This window comes from Berghia stephanieae, chromosome 7, assembly GCF_034508935.2.
Source record: "Berghia stephanieae isolate SIO BIC M18660-M18661 chromosome 7, UCSD_Bste_1.3, whole genome shotgun sequence".
Lineage (NCBI taxonomy): Eukaryota > Metazoa > Mollusca > Gastropoda > Nudibranchia > Aeolidiidae > Berghia > Berghia stephanieae.
Window position 1 is genome coordinate 26,080,186 of NC_088366.1, and position 24,045 is coordinate 26,104,230.

Sequence of the window (24,045 nt, forward strand, 5' to 3'; positions counted from 1 at the left end):
AAAGTAAGATTCAACCGAAGACCTTCTGCCCCTAAGATCTATGGCAGAAGACCTTGAAAGGTGGAGGGATCTCGCACAGAGGATAGAAGAAACAGCCGAGGCATCCCAATTGGATTCAATAGTCTGATGTCACGTCGCCCATCAACGGCAAGCAGCGTGGTTCCAAACAAAGAAAATCGGAACTTTTTATTCTTCATACTGGCTAGAAATTTTCATATGTCATGTGATCAGAATGTATAAAAGTCAAAACAAGATCATATTAATGTTTTTCTCCTCTGGATACACTTTTATGCTCGTCTGCGAAATATTTCATTAGGGCATCCGCCATTGTTCCTAGAGCCAGTTACTAAGTTACCATGGGTCATTACGAGGGAAGTGAGGTCATGACTGCTGAAGGTTATTGTATGACTAGGAGGTGAAAGGTGCTAAGTCAGTAGGTCAAATATCTCGATTATTACAACCTCTTGGGGTTCATTGATATTTGTATTATAATACTGGATGTCTTCTGAATGTCACATTAGCTCAGCAACACGAGTACATTAGAGAAAAGTTGGATACAATGTAGTTATCATGACCAAAGCATTTATAATTACAAAAAATGTTCCTTTGTTAATTAAAATAACATTTTTTGTCACTTATTTATGTAAAACAAAACAATCTTTGGAAACATATAACTCAAAATATAATCTATAGAAACAAAAACTTATTTCTCTTTTGAAAAAAAATGTGCTGAGGCATTATACTCATAATCTATATAACATTGTACTCATAATATGTGCAAAATAAAAATCACAATTCTTGGAAGGAGTTGGGACAGTGGGGGAGGGGCAGGGGACATGACATGCAACTCCATTATTAGATTCAAAATATCAAAATCATGGCCTTATTATCTGATTTTAAAATTCACGAATTATATTTCAAAGAGATAGTGAATAAGACATTGCACTTACACCTGGAGTAATAGAATTTGAGCCTAAGCATCTCGTTTCTTGTTTATTCTTTGAGAAAAACACAAGGTTCCATTCGTTGGACTTGTCCTCAACTACAGATGACAAATGTTAAAATATATATTTTCCCTTCAAATTTTCAAGCATACCAAAGACAAATTTCTGCCATTAATATTTATATTTGACCTTATTTACACAATACAGCAGGAGAATGCCGCTGATACCATTATAACAAGGATCATTAAGAGGAGGATTGGGGAGGGAGGGAGGAAGCATGGGACTTTAACATGTACAGATATGTATGCTTCATTAAACGACAGAACAACACTTGGATTCCATCTGTACCATAACAGAACCTGGGCCAGCTTTACAGTAAGAAGATGGCTGCAAACAGTTGTTGTTGTTGTTGTTGTTATTGTTCTTGTTATTATTCTTGGTGTTATCCATGGCTAAGGAGGCGCACTGTTGACATTTTAATGTCAGGTGACTCCCCTCGCAATCTACGATGTGTGACATAGTTGTACCGCCCACAAGATTTGACCCCTCTTTCAGAAGAAGGTTGCAAGTACAATAGGATAATTTGCCATTATCTGTAAAATGAACTCCTCCTCCTCCTCCAACCCCTGTACTTTCCTCCATGTTGTAAAACAAAGATGATGATGATGATGATGAAGACGGTGGTGGTAATGGAGATGTCTTTGTTCCCACTACAACGTTGTTGAAATAGTCAGAGATTCGAATCAAATTAGAATTATCATTGTTGTTGTTGTTTTTGTATTCTTCATAATGGTTACCCAGGTTGCTTGAAATGTTATCTTCGTTACAGCCATTATTGTTATCACTATCATTATAGTTGTTACTTGTTAATAACGGAGAAGAAGCGGCTGCTGTAGAATTGAGAGTTATGTCATTATTTGGATCAACGACAGTCATAATTAAATCAGAATTTTTATTGATTGCCTTTTCATTATCACCAGCATTGCTCTTGTTATTCTCCTGATTGTTAAGTTCACTTTTTCCCATCCAATCAAATCGTTCATTCTTCACAGATGAACACAATCTTCCATCAGCTGTATCATGTTCAATGGCAACACGATGACAATCAATAGCCGATGCTAAAAGATCTATAGAGAGACTGTCATCTAAGCAAGAACCAAAATCTGCCAAGTCAATACCAATATCCTTTTCTGAAATGTCCATAGCAATGTTATCGGTAATGGTACCACTAAGTCCACAAACAACTTCATCTTCTTTCTCATTATTTTTAGAGCTGATGATTTGTTTTTGTCTAGCCAGGTGATTCCTACGATGCTTGTAACTGCTGCCACTGCTACTGCTATTGTTATTCCTTGAATACAAACTATTCATGCTATTTCTATGATCACTACTATTATTGATATCACTACTTTTACGATGACTAGGAATCCTACGGTCTTCTTTACTTAAATCTGTATCATCATCTTCATCATCATCATCGACGTCATCATGCGATGAGAAAAGCGAAGCTAGAAGATTACCCTTTATTTCTTTATTGCAATGGTCAGCATCGTCTTCAGCCAAATCAGGGGAAATCATGTCATTTTCCTCTGATGATAACGAATGATGACTAAAACTTATACCAAAAACTTTTTCCATCCCACTCTCACAGGTGTTGCTGTCATTGTAAATGTTGGTATTTGCACAACGGTTTGGTCTATTATTTAGAGACAGGTTTTGATGATGTCTAGAATGATGATTGTTATTGTGACCTTTGCCCCCTTTATCACTGCTACCCCCACCACTGTTTCCACCACCACCACCACTGCCATTTCCCCCACGACCACCACCTCCTCTGCTACCTGGAGCCCTTGCTCCATTCCCACTACTTATACGGCTGCCTCCACCACCACCACCGCCACCATTACTATTATTACCACTAGGTCCATCTGTATCACTAGAATGATCACTACTATCCCTCCTATGTACAAATTTATGCTTCAGCTTATCTTTTCTTGATCTTCCATCAGTGTCATCCGTGTCACTCGCATCAGAACTACTACAACTTGTGCCGCGGGATCCAGTCCCGCCTCTTCTTCTCCTTTGTTCATATTTTCTAAGAATTTCAGGGGATGCCAGTCCAGTGTGATGATGCCCATAACGACCACGAGGGGCAGATAATTTCAGTGGAACAAAATCATCATCATCCTCTGATTCATTTTCTTCATGGATTTGATTTAACAACTGAGGTGAACTGCATACCGATTTCAGGGGTCGTCGTGGGTTGACTGACGAAGACGAAGGTGATGACGAAGAAGGAGATGCTGATGTCGACATTGGTAAATCCTTAGAAGATGTATCTACTGGACCAATACCAAGTTCCTTACTAGTACAGGGTGACAGATCGCTCACTCTTTCATCGAGAAGTTCTAAACTTTTAGATGGTTTGAGTTCAATCACTGGATCCATATCAAAGTCATCGTCCTCATCCTCGTGAGATTCTTCATGAATCAAACTGCATTTTCTGGTCATGCCCACAAAATCAGCAGGAGAAAGATGCATCATTGGCTTGCTGGGAGAGGCCATCCCAGGGCCACCACTGACAGGTGAAGGATGAGTGCCCAGTGGGGATAACAGCGATTGTACAAGGTTGGATTCTTTTGATTCTAGGCCTCCACTTCCACCAGCTGTGGGAGGTCTGGTGGACAAGATTAAAGAGGAAAAAAAATGTTAGATATTAGACTAGACTACCTGAAATAGGAGCAAACATTATGGTTCAGAGAAGAAAATGATTAATGACTAGGATATAAAACATCAGTTGTTCAATTTTAAAATTTCATTACATTGAAATAAGAAAGCCATTAGGCTATGAAAGAGGTTTAGAATTCTTTTTTAAATCGTATCAATGTATATCAACTGGGTTCAGCAATAAAAAGGAATTAAAAGAATAAACGTAAAAACTACACCAGTATGAGCTTTTAAAAAATAATTGTTTAAATAAAATCAAACTGCTATCCCTATTATGCCTAAAGCTCCCAATTCATCATTATAGAGGATAAGATCATAAAAATGCTATATATCCCAAGCCACAACAAATTAGGATATACTTTATTGATCCTGAATTTCCATTCAGGATCAATAAAGTATATCTTATCTATCTTATATTGATAAAAATTGATCACAAAAATTTGATATTATGGAGAAGCAGTGAGCAAAGTTTTTGGCTTATAAGACGATGCCAGAAATATAAGGTTAAAATGGGGAAAAAATCAGCAAGTGACAGCATTCAAACCATTGCCCCACGCACTGGAGAGATAACAACACATTGGAGAGATACAAGATTTAAAGTGAAAAAAAAATAATTAAGAGATTAATTTTTCAAATTAAGAGATTTGTTTTTCATTTTCATTGATCAATCACTGCAGAAATGGACAGGGAAGAATAGACTACGGTAGCAAAATCTACCATTATAATTTTTGTTTTTCATCTGAGGAATCTGTTTTTTCGGGTTCATTTCTAGGTAAAACCAAAGTGATCCTGGCATCAGCCTCAGTGCAGTGCCACTAAGTGAGCACAAGGGGACAAAAACTCTGCTCGCTGCTTCTCCATGGTATCATCAAATTTATATGATCAAATATCAATATCCTGTCTAAATTGTTGTGGGTTGGGACATGTAGCATTTTTATGATCTTATCCACTTACTCAAGAAAATATAAAACTTCAAATTAAGAAGCAATTTCCTCTTGGCACTTAACAACAGAGATTGCCATTATCGACATAAAGAAAAAAATTAGTACACACAAAATAGAGTCATTTTGAAAGAGAAATTTGAAAGAAATAATTGGCATACAAGGTTTACAGAACCACGCGTTGTCATCTTCCAGGAAAAACAATTATAGATTGTGTCAAGAAACAAGATAATAGCTTTACTATTTTCTAACCTAGTTTCAATGGGTACGATCTATATTAGTCTACATTTCCATGTGCTCGAGGTCATTGGTCACATTGTAAAGTGTGCTCAAAATGACCTACATAGTGAAAAGTGTTCACAGTTTGAGAAATATCCAACGTTACAATTGGTCATTTTGCTCAGCATGACATATGGGTATGTTTACAACTTTCATAAACAAAGCAGCTTGTTTAGATACATTGAGAAATGTCCGATCGTTGTACAGCAACAAATCATGTCATCGATGACTAGGTTAGACGAAAACATGAATATAGATCGCTCCCGTTACATACAGGCTGATGAGCAAAGATTTTAATATCATTATCAAAAAAAAAAAAGATTCATATTAAAGACAAAGGAATCTTGGAATTTAATTGGAAAAATACCTGAGACAAAAATTCAGAATTCCCACCTGCCCCGCCCACACCCCACAGTCCTATTTCTTTTCAAAATTAAAGATTTACAATTTTTAAAAAGTGATACACTGAGATTCTTTGAACATTTTTACTTTAGTGATAAACGATATTAATAATCTAAACCTATAATATAATAATCCATCTAGTTTGCTCTCTAATGTTATCACTAGATATGAATGCCATTAAGCTTATATCTAATGTGAATCAATTTTTAAAATCAAAGAATTAAAATCACAGCATAACAAACTTAATAAAGTAACAAACAAACAAAAATATTATAAAAAAGACATTGAATACACACATAAATGGTAAGTGCAAACAAACAGTTCCAGCCATACATACAAAAAATAAATAATTAGAATAATGTAATGCAGCTTCGACTGCAACTTAATAATGAACCAAAATAAAAGAAGCGATCCATGCTGCAATATAGAAAATCATGGGATGGCCTTTTGGCTAGTTCTACACCAACCCAAAAAAAAAAAAGAAAGTAAAGTTTTAAAAACAAGAATCATCCCTGCTTTAAAATATACGAAGCATGACACAGACTAGTAAAAAATAACTTATTCAGCAAGCCAAGTCAATTATGTGATTGAATGCGTTTAAAGATGTAAAAATACTCAAATGCCCGATTGACTCTAGTCATAAAGTAGTTTTAGAGATCTTATAGAAAACAAAAAAAAATTAATATGATTCTGGAAGCATTTTTTCGTTTGAAACAAAACAAAAAAATTGTACCACAAAAATATTTAAATTCCATCAAAATGTGAAGAGATTGTTTTAAAATATTTTATGGTTAAATATTGTTGTGTCTTTACAAGGTCTTCGATACTTCTTGTTAATCAAATGTGTGCGCATATATGGTGAGAAATAAATTCTTATGTACCAGTCACCTTGAATGGACTCTAATTTAAAAAAATTAACCAAAATAATACTGTTCTGTCTTGAGCATTTGTAAGTTTATTATATTTGCTTGGTGGTTACTTTTTTAATATTTTTTGTATTAGTTACTCATTTACTTGATATAGTTGATCATTTTCTGATTATTTCTTTGTTGCCGTTGTTGTTGTTGTTGTTGTTGTTATATTTTTTCTTTTTGCTTATTTGTTTTCTGTTTTGTTTTGTTTTGTTACTTTGTTTATGCTTTCTTCCGTTCATGAAAAGTGTATCCAGTGCTTTCTCCAGCAATTATTATTACCCTTGCATACATAATGATGTTAGTTCAATCATGATATGTGATGAAAGCAATATTAATCTTAGTATAACAACATTTCCAGGAGCACTCATTAGATACAAAATAATAATAGGTGTTACATTGAATGTGTTTATGCATTAAGTCTCATACTGTGTTGCCTTTGGAAAGAGTGGTGATTGTATAACCCTGAAATGGATTACGTTTAAATACCTATAGATAATGAGACGGAACAATGATCAACAATACATACATTAATAAAACATATATGATGCCAATAAATAAATATATATATATATATAGATGCCAATAAATATATATATATATATATATATATATATATATATATATATATATATATATATATATATATATATATATATATATATATATATATATATATATATATATATATATATAATATATTAAAGAAAAATAAACCTAAAAAGCAGAAGTTAAGCGGCCATAGAACAATAATAATAATAATAATAATAATAATAATAATAATAATAATAATAATAATAATAATAATAATAATAATAATAATAATAATAATAATAATAATAATAATAATAATAATAATAATAATAATAAATAAATAAATAAATAAATAAATAAATTTTATCTAAGATAATCTTTAAACTATACGAGGTGTTTGCGCTAATAAAAAACAAACCAGTTTTCAAAAAACACAATGCAGCCCATCAAATCAGTTCTCATCATCGAAGATTTTAAAAGATTCATAATGCTAATAGAAGACATTCCAAAAAAAAAAAAAGTAGAAGGAGAGACAAAAACATGATAAATTCTGAGTTTTTAAAATCAAAACCAAAAAATGGAAGGACACATTTTTTTTTTAATAACAATCTGGAGTTGTTATTATCAATAGAAACTCGTGATCTTAATTCTTCGCTTTCATCATCATCACCATTAATATCATTACCATTATTATATGTTCTTTTGCTCTATACTTTATAGTCAATTAATTCTTTTTTGTTTTGTTTTTTTCTTTTTGAACATACAACGTTTGGTGTAAATCATTAATAAAAAACGAGGTTTCATAAATTTTTTATCAACATTTTTAAAAAATCAATTCTAATAGCATTACGAATCTGTGCAAGCAAATTTTCTTACAAAGCGCAATATGCATAGCAATTTTCCAGGCCTTTTTTTTTTTCCATTGCAACAAAAATATAAAATAAAATAAAAAGCCTTTCAAACCATCTTGTTCATTGTAAAGCAAAAACTTAGTTGATATGGCTGCATTGTGCTTAATTCAAAAACAATTACAAAACTCTCAAAACCTCACAAGGCATTTAGACAAAAGCAACAGCCTTTCAATAAATGCTTCATGTTCAGAAAATATTGTGCAAAAAAATATTTGTGGTCCACCTAGTCAATCTGGTATTAAGTCAGGATGAGCTAGATGATTGAAAATTGTAATTTTAAAGTTAGGAATCAACAGTCGTTTGTTTTTGTATTTTTACAATTTAAGTTCAGGAGATAAAAATCATTCTCTTTAATAAAGGCATTTATTCTAACTAAAATCTAATGCTATGCTAAGAATTCAATTCAAAGTTTTTAGTTCACCCTGGCATAATACAGTTTTGAGATGATTGCTCACATAATATTAGTTTTATTTAGTGCGTGTAAACAAAACCAATGAAAAGTGATCGACAAAACCCAATCATTATAACATTTTACAGTGGATACAATTATAATTGATAGAAAGGTTGAATAATTGCAAAATCAAATAATTATCCCTTGTGAGGTTATGGAAAGGTTACACATAACAGATTACATGGTGTCTTAAAAAAATAAAATTCAAGTTTCATAATACATTGAGCCCTGAAAGCCTGATTGTCTTTTTAGAGATATTTAAGTAACTAATTTTGGTGATATAATAAGGGTTACTTTTATGAAAATTATTTCTGAGACTGAAGTTGAATTGTTTAAGGGTTTTTTTAGAAACAAAATTCATTTTGTCATCAAAATTGATTTCATTGAAAGTTTCAAATGTAATTTTCTTAAGATTACAGCAGTTTGATGATTGAGACAATCAGATATTCAAAGATCAACTAATAATCTGGAACAACGATCATTCAAAATAATCCCATTAAAAGCGTGACAAATCTGCAAAAATGTCAAAAGATTAATGTCAAAATACAAGACAATGTCATTTCAACTAAACATTTTCAAATGCTATTGATAAAACATTTCAAATCTCCCCGTAATTTGAAAAACAAAACAAAAACATAAAAACCCCTCAAAATCATTATCATTAGTGAAAATGATGACAATGATTTTTTAAAATAATCATCTGCATGAAAATGATGACAAAAACAAGTTTATAAAAGCTCAACTTTAAGATTAACTCAGTTTTTAAAGCCTCCCAAATTAAAGAAGTATTTAACAAAGCCATAATTCAAATGGATAGAAAATCTACTTTTAGAAGTATTCTAGTCGAATATATATTTTTAGAATTGGCTACATAAACTCGATTTGATAATCTCGTCACCCAGAATATTTTTGCCTAAAGACTAAAACATGTGTGGAAACAAAACAAAAAAAAAAAAAACAAAAAAAACATTTTTATAAAATAATTAAAACTTCATAAAAATATGAAGGAAAATATAAAAAGCATAAAATTTCGAAAGCCTTATAAACATATTGATAGATTGAATACAATTATTAAACAATCACAATTTAAAAATGCTTTGCTGACCATGACAATTAAATGCAAAAAAGGCATTTTTCAAAAGTGGCTTACTATCAGTTGAACAAAAGAAAAAGATAAAATTTTGACAATACATACTAAACTACACTTATATCAAATTAAAACATCCTGTAATTATGAGCAAAATATGACTGAAAATTGATAATTTTCAAAAGCAGCACAAAAAATGGCAACAACCAGTTATTGAAAATCATACCGTTTAAGTTTAACCTGTACTGACCACAGGATTTCCTTATTTAAAAAAGGCTGCCAAACTGTGAGTTTATTTATCAAATATATATAAATAACATAATTCAGTGGCTTAGTACAAATTGTAATTATCTCAAGTGTGAGGGATTCATACTAAGTTGTACAAACAGTGTGGCTTGTAGTTGCTAGCCCCAACTACTGTAAATAGAATCGTACTTGTTGGTGAAATCAAAAACACAGTGTGATGTGATTATGATGCTTATGATAACGGATCCTTGATTACTTCTGTTCCACCCATTCCCCTTTTAAAATCTACTTATCTATCAATTAAGTCGTTCAATCAGAAAATAAGCATTGCAATGAAAATTGGGATATGAGTGTAAAATTATAGACATCATAACATATTGTTTACAAGCCATTTTTAGAACCATCTCTGATTTTGATGAACGCAATTCACTACCGGTGACACTCAATTGGAACAATAGCTTAATTGGAGAGACCTGTTGTAACACGATTTTCTTCTGATTAAAAACAGCGCATGCAGATTAGTTTGAATGATCTTAGATCACAGAATCATTAATATTTCTTTTTCCTTGTTTGATCCCTGATCTAGCCCAGATATGTATGTATTCAAATAGTTAACTCAATCTGCAGAATCAATTTCATAGAACACCGTTTATTGAAAAAAATTCTGCTATGTGTAGCTCCAGTGCGATGGCTTCCTCCAAAGGACAATTCGATGAGAGCACAAACACACACATACACACACACACACACACAGCCTTAAATATGAATACATATTAGCTTCTACAAAACAACAACAACAGAATGTATGAGTGAGTATTAAGCGGTGATAGTGATAACACCTTCTTTACTATAAGAACTTGAATGTCAGTCATAATGTTGACAAATGTGCATCGAAGTCAAGTGAAGTCTTTAAATGTACATATGCAAATCATTGCCGTAATAGTTGGCCATTATTACATTTAATTTATGTACACTTCAGCATCATTAAATTTTGTCATTCACACATATTTTTTTCCTCCTTCAATTTCTTGTCACTAAACTCGATTATGCTCAAATCAAGTCCAACATAATATGACATCTGGCCATCTTCACCGAGAAAGGAGTAATGCAATGCAATTTAGACAACATTTCCACAACTGTTCTTTTTTGTTTTGTTTTTTCTCTTTTTTTTTTTTTGGGGGGGGGGGGGGGAGTGTTTGGTCTTTTTTTTTTTAATTTGGTGGTGAAAATGGCTAGAACTACCAAAAAGGTGATTGGAGAAATATAGATTTTGATTTAAAAGAAATTCAGTTTAGCCATCATTGTAAGTGCAACATTCGTTACACATCCAAATTCTGTCAGAACAAAATGTTCAAGGAGAACAACTCTGATATTATAACAAACATGTTTAAAATAAAATTAAACTGAGAACAGGTTGGCTAACTAGTCCTCGTGTATAGATAATGATATGAAGTGAATATTTGCGAAGTGAGCCACGTTAATATTGATTACCCAGCACACAAACACCATTAGTGTAGTAAGGCAAGCACATTGTAATAGTTATAGACAGTGAGTGAAGGAAGAAGAGGAGGAAGAGGGGGATACATAATGGGGGGAGTGGGTTGAGAGTAAAGCTGGAAGCAACCAACCACTACAAAATAAATACAACATATGAAAGAATGTATCATGTTGACACCTGCCTTCTTGGTTTATTATTTTTAAAATACTATGAGACGTTTTCAAACTGAGAAAATGACCTTTAATCTGCTAGTAATTTTATTGTATGTTAATATTAATTTTGATAATCTTTGGAATTTGAAGAATTTCAACTCAAGCACCGCACTGCTGGTCAAGCACTTTCCAAGAGATACATTCGTGTTTGAACTTTTCATTCTTATTTGTTGACATTTAATTAGAAAAAAAAGCGCATAGCTTTATTCTTACAACCATAAAAAAAATTGGTCTATAAAATAAAGTTACATTTGTTTACACAAGTCTCAAATTTCATGAAAACTTGACATTGACTATAAAGTATCATAAAAGCTTTCAATCGTTAACAATAAATAACCAAAAGGCCTGAAATTTGACTCGTGAAAAAGGCAGGTGGCAGGTTGATTCCATCCCAGCTTATAATAGCAGTGTGTTTATTTGTGAGTTAGAATTTACCGCTTTCTATGGATGTCCAGAAACTGGAAAGATGGGGAGACAGGACTCAAATTGGGCTGGGTCTTAGATCTGGAGACACGAGGGGAGGGGAAGGGTGGATGGATTGAGGAAGCAGAAGATTTTTTTAGATGTCACCAACAGGGGGGTAAAAAAAATCGGAAACCAAATTCGTTTCAGTAATTGGTCATGATAAATTTTCTTTCAAAGAACCATTTCCTTTGAGTTGTCCCGGAACCAGTGTAAAAAAAGATGCAGATTTGGTTTTTGATTTGTTGTTACAGAACGGTGCAAAGGCATATGCAAGAATGATGAGGGAAGAAATAAATATATGATTATTTATTATTTTTAGAAAACTTTCAACAATTTTGTTACAATGCAGTGCACACCTGTTTCATTGTTTGATTGGCTGGAGAAAACAGGTCGTAAAGTAAAATGGTACATATCAATGGTACATTATCCATAAATAATCATCAAAATATTATACGTCCAGAAATTTCCCAAACAGTTATAAAAATGTGTTTTATCTCTTTAAAAATCTTTAAATTATGACAGGTGTGTAGGCATTGTATAAAACTATTAGGTGGTAATAAAGTGCATATAAATTAACCAAAAAATAAATAAATAAGAAATATTTTTTTATATAAGCTTTGAAACAAAACAAAACAAACAAAAAAAAAAAAAACAAAAAAAAAAAAAGAGGGGGGAACCAAAATATATTTTAAAAATTTGAATATTAAAAAACCGGTCATATATTTTTTTTTTTAATAATAAAAAAATAACCACAGACAACATATCAACGTACTGGGAAGAAATAACACAGACCTATTTATCCTTTTTTAATAAAATAAATTTGAAATTTGAAATCATGAGCTAAAAAGAATAAACATGTAGTTTTAAAAATGAATATAGAACATAACAATGAAAAAACTGAAATAGAAAAGGAAACCAACATTAAAGGAGTTAGGAAGAAAGAAACATTTCTTTGATTATAAAAATAAAGCAAATGAATATGGTGAGAATTAATTATGATAATTCGAAAGAGAAATACAATTCATGATTTTTTGTTTGTTTTTGTTTTTGTTTTTAAGGGTTTTACGGCGCTTGCAACACATTAAGGTCATATCAGCGCCAGTAAAAAGGAAGAAAATGGAAAAGTAAAAAATTCTAGAATTACAATTAAAGCACCCAAGAAAAGGTAAGACAAAGGGGAATTGGTTCAAATAGGAAACAGATGTAGATTCCAAGAGCAAACCATCAAAGTACTTCGTTTGAGATCACCTAAAAGTCTCATCCAGACACAAGCACAGGCCCCCCACTAAGAGGAACACACTCAAATGTTTACAAATTATATATAACACGTAAACAAACATAATACAGTTCATAACAGAGAGATGATTTACAAGGAAAAAAATATCATCTCCCAAAACTAACTCTACATTTGACTGTGTCCCTCTCAGTCAGGACATCCGACCACGGCCAGGAAAAAACCAAGCAATCTCATACCAAGACAAAGACAGAAAGCATGTTGGAAAACAGCCTAAAGGGGATAGAAGACACGGTAAGTACCTCCCTGCCCACTGTGGAGGTAGGGAACCCCACCCAGTGATTTTTTGTTTGTATCGAAAAATGTTAGATATAACTAAAGATAATTGGTGAAGAAATGCCCCTGATAAAAACATGAAAATCGATATAAGCTGCTTGGTTAATAAAACAAATAAATGAATGTTCAGAAAAAAAAAAAGAAAAGAAAAAAAAGAAAATGTATAATGACAACACAGTCAAATTACTTTTCTAAAAAAAATAATATCTTAAAATACTTTCCCTGCATTTGCCCCTGCCCTGTACTGCTATAACCAGCTATCAGTACTTTTTTTTTTACAACAAACAAAAACAAACCAAAAAAAAATAAATATAAAATATAAATCTGTTCTATATTTATATACAAAATCCAAATGCCTAAGAACTTAGCTAAATATTCACTTCATATCAAATATATCAACAATAAAACAAATATCAAAACTTCCAATTTTAAAGAAAGTTTTAGATCTGGGCATCAAATGTTCATGTGTTTTGTTTTTTTTTTGTTTTTTTTTTTTTGTTCTTTGGGTAGTTTATTATTTATTTTATTTTATTATTCAGAGCCATCGGACTAGAAGAAGTTCTTGAAGCACGGCCCTTATTTACTAATGTTTGTAAATTATTACAGAACACCTCTGTCACATCTAACAAGTAACCCAGTGACTGATTCACTTCTAACTAAATATAAAACAATTAGATGAATATTCGATCAAGTTGGGTTTGTTTGTATGACAGTCTGGTGTTTCATATCGATAGAGCTACCAGGTTGATGAAAGAAAACATTAAAGCAAAGTCTTACTAAGTCAAAATTCATTTTCGACAATTCAGATACTAAAGTTAGGCTTATTTTTAATCTCATTGAGTCCTACAAGAGTGTTTAAGACTGCTTGTCCATTCATCTGAGCACAAGAGAGTTAATGGATTAACAAGCACAAAATTGAATTACGCAGAGAGGACAAGAGTATATTTCAAAATGTCATCATTAGGGAATACAGTTCTACTTTATATTCGTTTTTGTTAAAGCATTTGTTGTCATTTTTGCTTATGTTGTGATTTGCGATCTAGACTATTTTCTACTTTTAAAAAATTGAATTATTAAAGAAACCAACGGGCATTTTTCAACAGCATGCACAGTTGATTAAAAAATAAGAATCAAAATTTGTAATTTTATGTTAATTTGAGAAGGGTTTGTATAAGCATTACTTCAGCACTAGTTCAATTTCAAGCCCATTTATTTGGAAGCAAATTGTTGGACGATCAGGAGTACCTATGCGGGATGGAATAAATAAAACAAATAAATAAATATGCACTTTTATATACCCCATTACCACAATTTCTCCATTCTCAATGAGCTTCACAAAGCTTTAATTATTTCCCCAGCTAGCTATTTGAAACCAGTAACAGTCATCTGTTCCGCATGTGTTTTTTTGCACAAGCATTCTTCCATACAGCATCCTTCAATACCAATAGTCTTACCTGCCTACTTGAAAATTTTAAAATCAGTAACCAATACAAAAGTAATCAGTAATAAATGATAAAATTTGAGTAATACTAAACTAAACCATTTTAAAAATGCTACATATACATTTTAATACATAAAATAAATTTTGATGTGACAGCCACCATTACGAGTTAGCAATCGACTTAGCTAAAAAAAAAAATTTTCTTCTTAGCGCTTAGGTAACTTAAAAAAAAAAAATTTAAAAATTACTTTCTGTACCTCTGGGACAAAATTACTGTCAAATCCGTAATATTTCTTCCATTTCCGTAAGTCTGTAATTTTCATCAAATTTCCGTAAAAATTACTGATGATCATTAATAGAAGGCAGGTATGAATAAGCCAGGTGCTTATTAGACCCCAAGTCACATGGAGTAATGTGTGTAAACTAAAGACAGAATGATAGGACAAAGAGTTGTGTAATCAATGCCAACCATCCAATCACTGACCACACTCAACATTGACTAGCTTGGTTACAAGTTGCAACAACACTTAACAATTGAAGTCAAGAATGTAATAGATAGAAATCTAAATTATTTTCAAGGTGGAAAAAAAGGGGGGCGCGCATTCTTTTATATTTTTTTTTTCATGATGATCAAGATTTGATACCCCATTTCTTCAACATACTAAACACTGCTGTTCAAACAGAATTTAGCCAGTTAAGGTCTCTGTCAAATGAATGCTACAAATTACTTGTTGCCCTGTGAATAAGGCATTGAAGTGGTGAAGTGCAAAGTAATTTCCACCAGATCTAAAAGTGGCCTGGGAAGCCTATTCCCTTGGACCAACTGCCTCCTCAGTTTGCGAATATGTCAACGTGAATCAGATATTATAAAGACAATTTATTGTAAAAATGGTCAGAAATTTAGAAATCCAGGCTCTCTGCAGTTGTAGAAGCTACACTGAATAAAGTAAAAGATACGAAATCAACCCAAGTATCATATTTTTGACAAAAGAATCTAATTTTTAGCATCACGTTCGTCCTGACAAAAAATAACCGTGGAGCGATGGATTATAATTGAGTGAATACTAGGCAAAATTTATTGTACCATAACCTACATTGTGTGGAAATGTGACAAAAGGCTGTTTTCATGCCAAGAGTTAAGAAAGGACAGAACTTTTGGAATATGATGGAAACTATTCTCTGCATATTAAACCTTTTATTTTTATTTTAACATCTTCCTTCCTTATTTAAATTCTTATGATTGATCCCCAAAGTCAGAATTTAGTCTCGACCAAATAGTACAGCAAAAATTATTTCTAAAACTAACAATACTCAGAATGGATCAAGGTATGAGAATTAAGGGACCATATGGATAAGAAAACTTTCATTTTAGTGATAGTGTATCAATCAGTACAGTTCAAGATTTTTTGAGACCAATTCTCACTCCCCCCCCCCCCCCCCTCCCCTCCCCTCAGTGAGCTATAAATGACGTAGTCTTCACATGACCCAAGACACATTTACAAAGATGTATAGTTTATCACCGTATTTGTTTTGTTTTTTGTTTTTTTTCATAAATGTAAGACAGACAAGATTTGGGTTCAGGCCTTAGACCATTTATTGGTTTCTTTTCCTTTTTTTTTTTAAATTTTAAATTTATTCTTTCTGTTCTGCAATCTACACAGCTTCTTTTACAATGGAAGAAAACAATATGGAGGAATGGTAAATGAATGGTACATTAATCATTATTAGTAATCATGGAAATGTACTCAGTTGCTTCTTTGTGAAAGACATTCAAATAACAATATTATGTGCACTCTCACATATATATATAGCAGTGCGAATACATGCATGCACAAAACAACACACACACATGCACGCACACAATTACACACACACACACACATACCGGACAAGCAGTTAACACAGATGCTCTCTCTCTCTCTCTCTCTCTCTCTCTCTCTCTCTCTCTCTCTCTCTCTCTCTCTCTCTCTCTCTCTCTCTCTCTCTCTCTCTCTCTCTCTCTCTCTCTCTCTCTCCTTCACTTAATTTATAAACAAAAGGAGGTATACTAATAAATCTTGTTGGGATTATAAAATTCATGAGTGGAAGTCAAGGTACAATATAAAAATTTGAAGTCCATATTAGACAATTGTAACTCCGCAAAATGAAATGCAATCAATGCTCATTTGCAAATTTTTCTCTCTTTTTTTCCTTTTCTTTCACAAACCTTAACATATATACTGAAAAATTCCCACTACTGCTTATAAATCTCATACACTGAAAAACGTCCTCTACACCTATACAATCTCTCTACAACTATACAATCCCTCTACATCTATACAATCTCAGAATTTGACTGCAATATTGACTCTCTTTTTTTTTTTTAAATCTTATATGTCATATGAAACGGGGCATGTCGAGAAAATGATGCAAAATGAAGTCTAATATTGAAATATATTCAAAAAGAAGGCCAGAAAAGTTTTAATCATTGCATTCTATTTATATATCACTTACTGGGACATACTGTATTACCTCTTTCAACAGTGATGACACCTACAACACAATAACTATTTGTTAGCTTATGTAATTTCAGTCTTTAAAAAAGAAAAGGGAAATGGTACCTTTAAACGCTTAACTTTTTTGTTTGCCTTTTTTATTGGATAAAGTGATATATAAAAGCCATAAATTATTATGAGGGTGAGTCAAAAAGTAATGGGACAAATCTCCTACTGAGTTCATTTCTTTTTCATGTGACGTTATATGTGGCTCAACTGAACCTGCACATGATGTACTCTTTAAACTAAAAGTTGAAAATTTTAATTCTGTCAGATTTTGACAAAGTTGTGGTAGTCCAAAATAGCTGCCCCCATGAATGTCAGTAAGCGACATGAAGCTGTCACTGAATTTCTTGTTTTCGAAGAAGAAACTTTTGAGTAACATTTTTAAACATCTTCAGAAAGTTGCTCAGGCATTTTGTAGAGGCAGTGTTTTTAGGTGGGCTGAACGTGTGTCTCGTCATTTAGAAGAAAATGAGATGCAATTCAACACCTAATCTGAAACCCCCTAAATGTCTTTTTCTAACAAATCTCGTGATGGTCACCTTCCAAGCAGTGTCAACTCAGTGAATCAAATAAATATAGAAGCATTGATCAGATCTGATAGAAATTCTCTTAATGAGATATCAGCTAAGAATAGAACTTGAAGCGACTGTCAGCAATAATTCGTCAAGTTTGACCGGATTCGGAGATGGAACGAGTACTGTTTCTTCATGAAAATGACACACAAGTGTCAGGAAAAGGGAAGTAATCAATGGACAACGCTGTTCACCCTCCTTATTCACCAGACTTGACACTTTTGGGCTTACATCTTTTTGGTCCATTGAAGGAGGCAATGAGGGGACATAGCTTTGAAGATGATGAAGAAGCCAGGACAGTCGTGAAAACTAGCTCAAAGTTCGGCCAACTCAGTTTTACGAGGACAGGATACAGGCCTTTATAAAAAGGTGGAGTGTGGCTATCGGAGAGAGACGGAGTACTTTGAGAAGTAGGATTCTAAGCTTTAATTTGAGGTCTGATGCATGGTATTGATTCAGTTTGTTTCAATGTAATAAGCAGTCCCATTACTTTCTGACTCACCCTCGTATTTCACAACACTAAAAAGGACAGTAAGGCAGATGTAGAGTTCAGTGCCTGCAACTCACCCTTGAGTCACAGGTGTCAAGGAAAATTAAGACACAGTCTCAATTGGTGGAGGGTCTATTTTTTACAGAGTGAAAGATAAATAAATAAAATCAATGAATATTAATATTTATAAAGCGCATTTCACTCATTTATCAGGCACAATGCTCTTCACGATGTTTCATATATTTTCCCACTAGACCGTGTGGATGCATAATTCCATTTCATACAGTATCAGTTACGTATTAGGCGTACTTTTTTACTAACACCCTTACAATGTCCATTACTGCCAGGTATTCAATAACACCTGAAACAAGTGAGGCAATAAGTGTAAAGTGCCTTACCCAAGGACAACATTGGGACTAGAATCTTCCACAATTACCAGTACCCATCCAGCCATTGACTTAAGTCTAATATTGCTTGACATTTGTGAGATCCAGACACTGTAACCCTGAGCAAAGAACAACTAGAATAAGAGTTAAACCAAGTAGATATCCACGGAGAGAAAGCTATAAAGAAGGGGATAAAATATACAGATGTAGGGAGACAACAGTGTTAATGGAAAAAAGTCCCTTATTATTATTATTATTATTATTATTATTATTATTATTATTATTATTATTATTATTATTATTATTATTATTATTATTATTATTATTATTATTATTATCCTTATTATTATTATTATTATTATTATTATTATTATTATTATTATTATTATTATTATTATTATTATTATTATTATATTATTATTATTATTGTTGTTGCTATTATTATTAATAATATTATTTTTATTATTATTATCATTATCATCATCATCATTTATTATTATTATTATTATTATTTATATTATTATTATTATTATTATTATTATTATTATTATTATTATTATTATTATTATTATTATCATCATTATTCTAATTCTATTAAATTATCATCATCATCAGCATCAGCATCATAACACTATTATTGTGCGATCGATAAACTGCTACTATTCCATATGGGAATAATGAAAAGTTAAAAAAAATATGAAGTACTTCCTTTCTTTCGTTAATTAGCAATATACTTCTTTTTAAATGCCATGATGTGTATGAATTTACAAAGATATCTAAGACCTCTTCCCTAACAATGTTAGGATCATAATAAAACCATTATAACAGAAGGAAATTGATCACATATTTTAAAACTCTAAATTGGTTTCATAACGTCAAATCAGTCAGTAATTAGTCGAAGAGGTAAGACATTCAAACATTTAAAACCTTGCAATTTGATGTAAAAACATAATTTTTCTTTTTAAAATTATTAAGTTTGTAAAGAATATAATCTTATAGAATTTTTGTTTGTTGCACATGTAAATTCAAACTCGGTTCTTTTTTCTTTGTTTGTTTGTCTTTTGGTTCGTTTTTGTTTCAATTATTTTGGGTTTTGTTTTGGTTTTTTTGTTTTGTTTTTGGTTTTTTTTTTGTTCTTTGTGGGGTTTTTTCTCTCTATTAATTTGAATTCAAAATCATTATAAGTGGTAGATTTGTTTTGGACCTTTTGTAGTAAAATATATTATACAAAAAAACTCCCATTACGTGCTTAATCATGACATCAAAATTATCCAGAAGAGAACCTTTCAGGGAAAATAAAATCTGTTTCTTCTTCTTCTTTCTGATCTTATCAAAAATAAGCAAGCAAAAAATTCACATAGTGATTGCCTACACCTCGTTTAAAATACAACAATAAAAATATCACATGTCATAGATCTTGATGAATAAATAACATAATATTAAGTCTGAAAATGCACCGCTAATAATTTAATCCATTCAATATCTTAACCACGCCCAAATCTCCCCATATATCTATCCAGTTAGTCAGCCATCATCCATTCATCACTCCATCCATCCATCCATTCATATCAAATCAAAGTCGAACTTCCATCAATTTAATTTATGAATAAATAGATAAATAGATATATATTATTTAAAATATTTACCACAATGTTTGGGGCAGTCTACATCAATGTTTCAGGCTCAATTTGCCATCTTCAGGACTGAAGATGGCAAATTGAGCCTGAAACATTGATGTAGACTGCCCCAAACATTGTGGTAAATATTTTAAATAATAATTCGCTCCATTACTACATGTCGAGCACTTTTCGTACCATATTTGTATCAAACACGATTCAATAAATAGATATATAAATAATAAATTAATTAATCAATTAAATAAATGAGTATACATATACCTGAATACTTGCACACACCTCTCGCTTAATGAGAGAGATGCATGGAATAATTGCACAACAAATCAAAGTAATGAGCATATAATTATTACTTATTATCAATGTGGCTTACAACAATTAGACACAATTTTAAGGAATAATTTATTTTCAATTGACTGGCTACAATACGATGTATACAAATCAAACTAAAAGTGTGTTTTGAACCACTTAAAGAGAAATACGACAAATGTAGACATATTCTCATGAATAATTATGTACATTTGATAGCGCGTCAGCATTATCACAATTTGAAATTCTTCATTTACATCACATTTCAATCATTCATATTTCTTAGTCTGGGAGAAGTCAAGTCCTCAAAAATATTTGTTTTCAGAACGTCATCTGAGCTTGCAGCAATTTTACTTTAGATCATCATATAAATACCAGGAAAAAGAAATATGATGGGGCTGTCAAATATTAATGATCTTAAGTCTACCTGTTTACATAAGCCCAAGGAAAAATATGACAAGAGCTCTAGGACAAATAAATGTAAGAGTTAGACTAGGCTGTAAGGCCGTCGTTTTGAAATGTTTAGATACAAAATGCATTGATTTAATTTTTTAAATTATGGAATCAGGAGACAATTCTCAAAGATTTGAAAAAGTGGGGGGAAAATACCCTTTTGAGCTATTCTTCTTAATGCCAGGGGTCCTGATAACTCTGTAAGTAGAGTACTCATTTCACATACAAAAGGACCAAGATCGATTCTGGGGGGTTTTTTCTGACCACTCCCCTCCCCCTCCCACCTCTCTCTGTCCACCCAGTAGTAAATGGGTAACTGGATGTTAGATTTGGTGGAAAATACTAAGGAAAGAAAACAATGGCTATTGTCCGTTTCACGCTATAGAAACCATGATAAACTCTGGTTCCACGGGCCTACTTTTAGTATTTTGGTCATTTTCTGTGATCTTATCTATAATTGTTTGAATTACTAAATAGATGTCATTTTGAGTCCAGTCCAACATTACTGAAATAACTTTTTTGTCGCAGGCTCAGATCTGGAAGGAAATTACTCAAAAGGTCCAACTCAGAGACTCATAGGATAACACCAAAATATGTTTCAGTATAAGACCATGAGAGCTTATTTACAAGAAATGAAAGCATCATCTCCCACAGACACAGCACCCTTTGAGGATAACGTTAGAGCAAAGGTAAGCCAAAACCAAATTCTTAATTCCAGGACAAGGAGAAAAAGCTGCCTGGAGTGGGAGGTGGGGGAGAAGGGGGAGGGGGAATTGAATAGTTGGCAAATGAAAGTTTACCTCCTTGGCTGAACTTATTTCACTATTTAAATGAATATACACTCTTACAAGTGACCATTCTTATTCTTGACAGGTCGGGTCTGCTGTAAAATAGATGCAATAAGAAATCCAAAGTTTATAAAATATTCAATTATGTCAGATTATGTTGTCACACCTCGTTGATGAGATAATCAGAGAACAATAGGAAATAAAAATTAAGCTTCAATTGATTAAACAAAGACAGATAATGCGGACATTTCATGTGTCCCCTTTATCAACAAAACATGATTGGATGAAACATTCACGACGAATGAGAAATGTAATTAGTTGTTTTTGTTTTTAATGGTTTTATGGCACTTGCAACACCTTTAGGTAGTAAAAAGGAAGAAATGGGATAGTAAAAAGTTCTAGAATTACAATTAAAGCACCCAAGAAAAAGTAAGATAAAGTGGAATTGGTTCAAATAGGGAACAAGTGTAGATTCCAAGAGCACACTATCAGTGTACTTAGCTTTAAATCACCCTAAAGTCTCATCCAGACACCAGCACAGGAGCCCACTGAGAGGAACACACTCATTAAATATTCAAAACTAAAAGTATGACAATACATAACGCAGAGATGATTTACAAGAAGAAGAAAAAAATATCACTTCCCAAAACTTAACAATACATTTAACTGTAATCCTCTCAGCCAAGGACTCTGACAAGGACCAGGACAAAATCAAGTAATACCATTCCAAGACAAAGACAGAAAACCGGAAAACATATATTGGGTATAGAAGACACAGCGAGACCTCCCTGCCCACTGTGAGAAGTCAGGAACCTCACTTACAATGGGGTAGTTTAGGACCTTAATTAAGCCATACACACATCTCTTAATCATCCTAAGTGTTTCATTCATCTTGTTTTTGTTGATAAAGAGGAAACCGGAGACATCCACATTATCTATCTTCATTTAATAAATTGAAGTGTCCATTTCGATTCCTATTGTTATTTATTTCTTTGGGCTTCAGGCAGCAACATTTTAATTGAGATAATCACAGAACAATAATTCTGACATATTCTAACAAAACATTTTTTGGTCAAAAATTTTTACTTGGGGTCATCTTAAACAACTATGGCAAGACTTGTCATTAAAGCCATAAAACTGACTCACTTTCATACAATATTGTACACACAAGCCCAAAGATGTTTAAATGGTCCAAAAAAAAAGAAAAATAAATAAATAAATAAGAATATGCACATTGAGGAAATGAAATCAATTGAGATGACAAAGAAAGAGACAACATTTAGGAAAAATATCAAGAACTCATTCAACATTAAACCGGACATATAAAATCACTACTCAATTTTACAAGTCTTAATCACTACCAGTACACTTTGATTTTTGTTTTGTTTTTTGTTTTTTGATTTAATCGACCGAAAACTATTTACAATCATTTTTTTAAAACATTTGTCACAATGTCTAGTCCATCACTGATAGACGGGTAAGGGAGATAGATATCTGAGGTAGCAAGGAAATAAGACAACTTATTTGTGCCAAGTGAGATCAAGTCGAAGTATTCAAATTGACAAGGAAAGAGTAGAGGGGGTGGGGGGCAGTATCCAAGAGTGTGCAATAAATCCAATATATAGGTGACCGTTATGATAGAAATAGAAGGGAAATTTAATGACACGCCTGATGAAGCATAGACTGCTACTGCCAGAAAAAAAAACCCACGTCAACTGTGAGAAGAATATTAAGGGGTGTTTTATTATCTGAAAATTCTATAGTACTATCACTGAGTTGAGATCATCAGATAAGAAAACCCTTTATAAAATTTCTCTCAGAGACAAATTTCAATTATCTCACTTTTTAAAAAATTAACAATTCTCCATACTCTGGAGCTCCACTCATCTCATCACATTCCATGTTAAAACAACAACAGATTGGTCTATATAGCAAGAAGGCGAAATTAATATCACTTAACTAATATATCTTAAAGATATTTTTAAAGAGCTAAAATTAAATAATAATTTGACTATTATTGTCCAACTAAAACAAGTTGTAACATAAATTGATCAATTTACTGATGGAGAATAACACGACATCATTTTCCTTTGCATTATCCATAATCTCTGCATTTCGTGGCTTTTCAAACCAATGAAACCAGCATATTTGAACCTGTGTTGCTTAAAATGAAGCTTCCAATCAACTTTTTTAACTTCTTTTATGAGCTTCATGCTTTACTATTTGCATCTTAATAATGACCTAAGTGGAAGAT

General features: G+C 32.2%; 1 protein-coding gene across 5 annotated transcripts in view; it reads right to left on the reverse strand.

Annotated features, from left to right (window-relative positions):
* Positions 1-1,083: 1,083 nt before the first annotated feature.
* Positions 1,084-24,045, reverse strand: part of LOC144976953 (uncharacterized) — a 46,751-nt gene continuing 23,789 nt past the window's right edge. For 2 of the 5 annotated variants that reach the window (XM_078921593.1, XM_078921597.1), the window contains one exon: positions 1,084-3,621. In XM_078921593.1, the coding sequence (XP_078777719.1) occupies positions 1,257-3,621 (2,365 nt within the window). In that variant the 3' untranslated portion in view covers positions 1,084-1,256. Of the gene's footprint in view, positions 3,622-6,633; positions 6,670-11,578; positions 11,648-24,045 lie in introns of all 5 variants that reach the window. The other 3 variants (XM_078921594.1, XM_078921596.1, XM_078921595.1) reach the window with 3 other exon arrangements.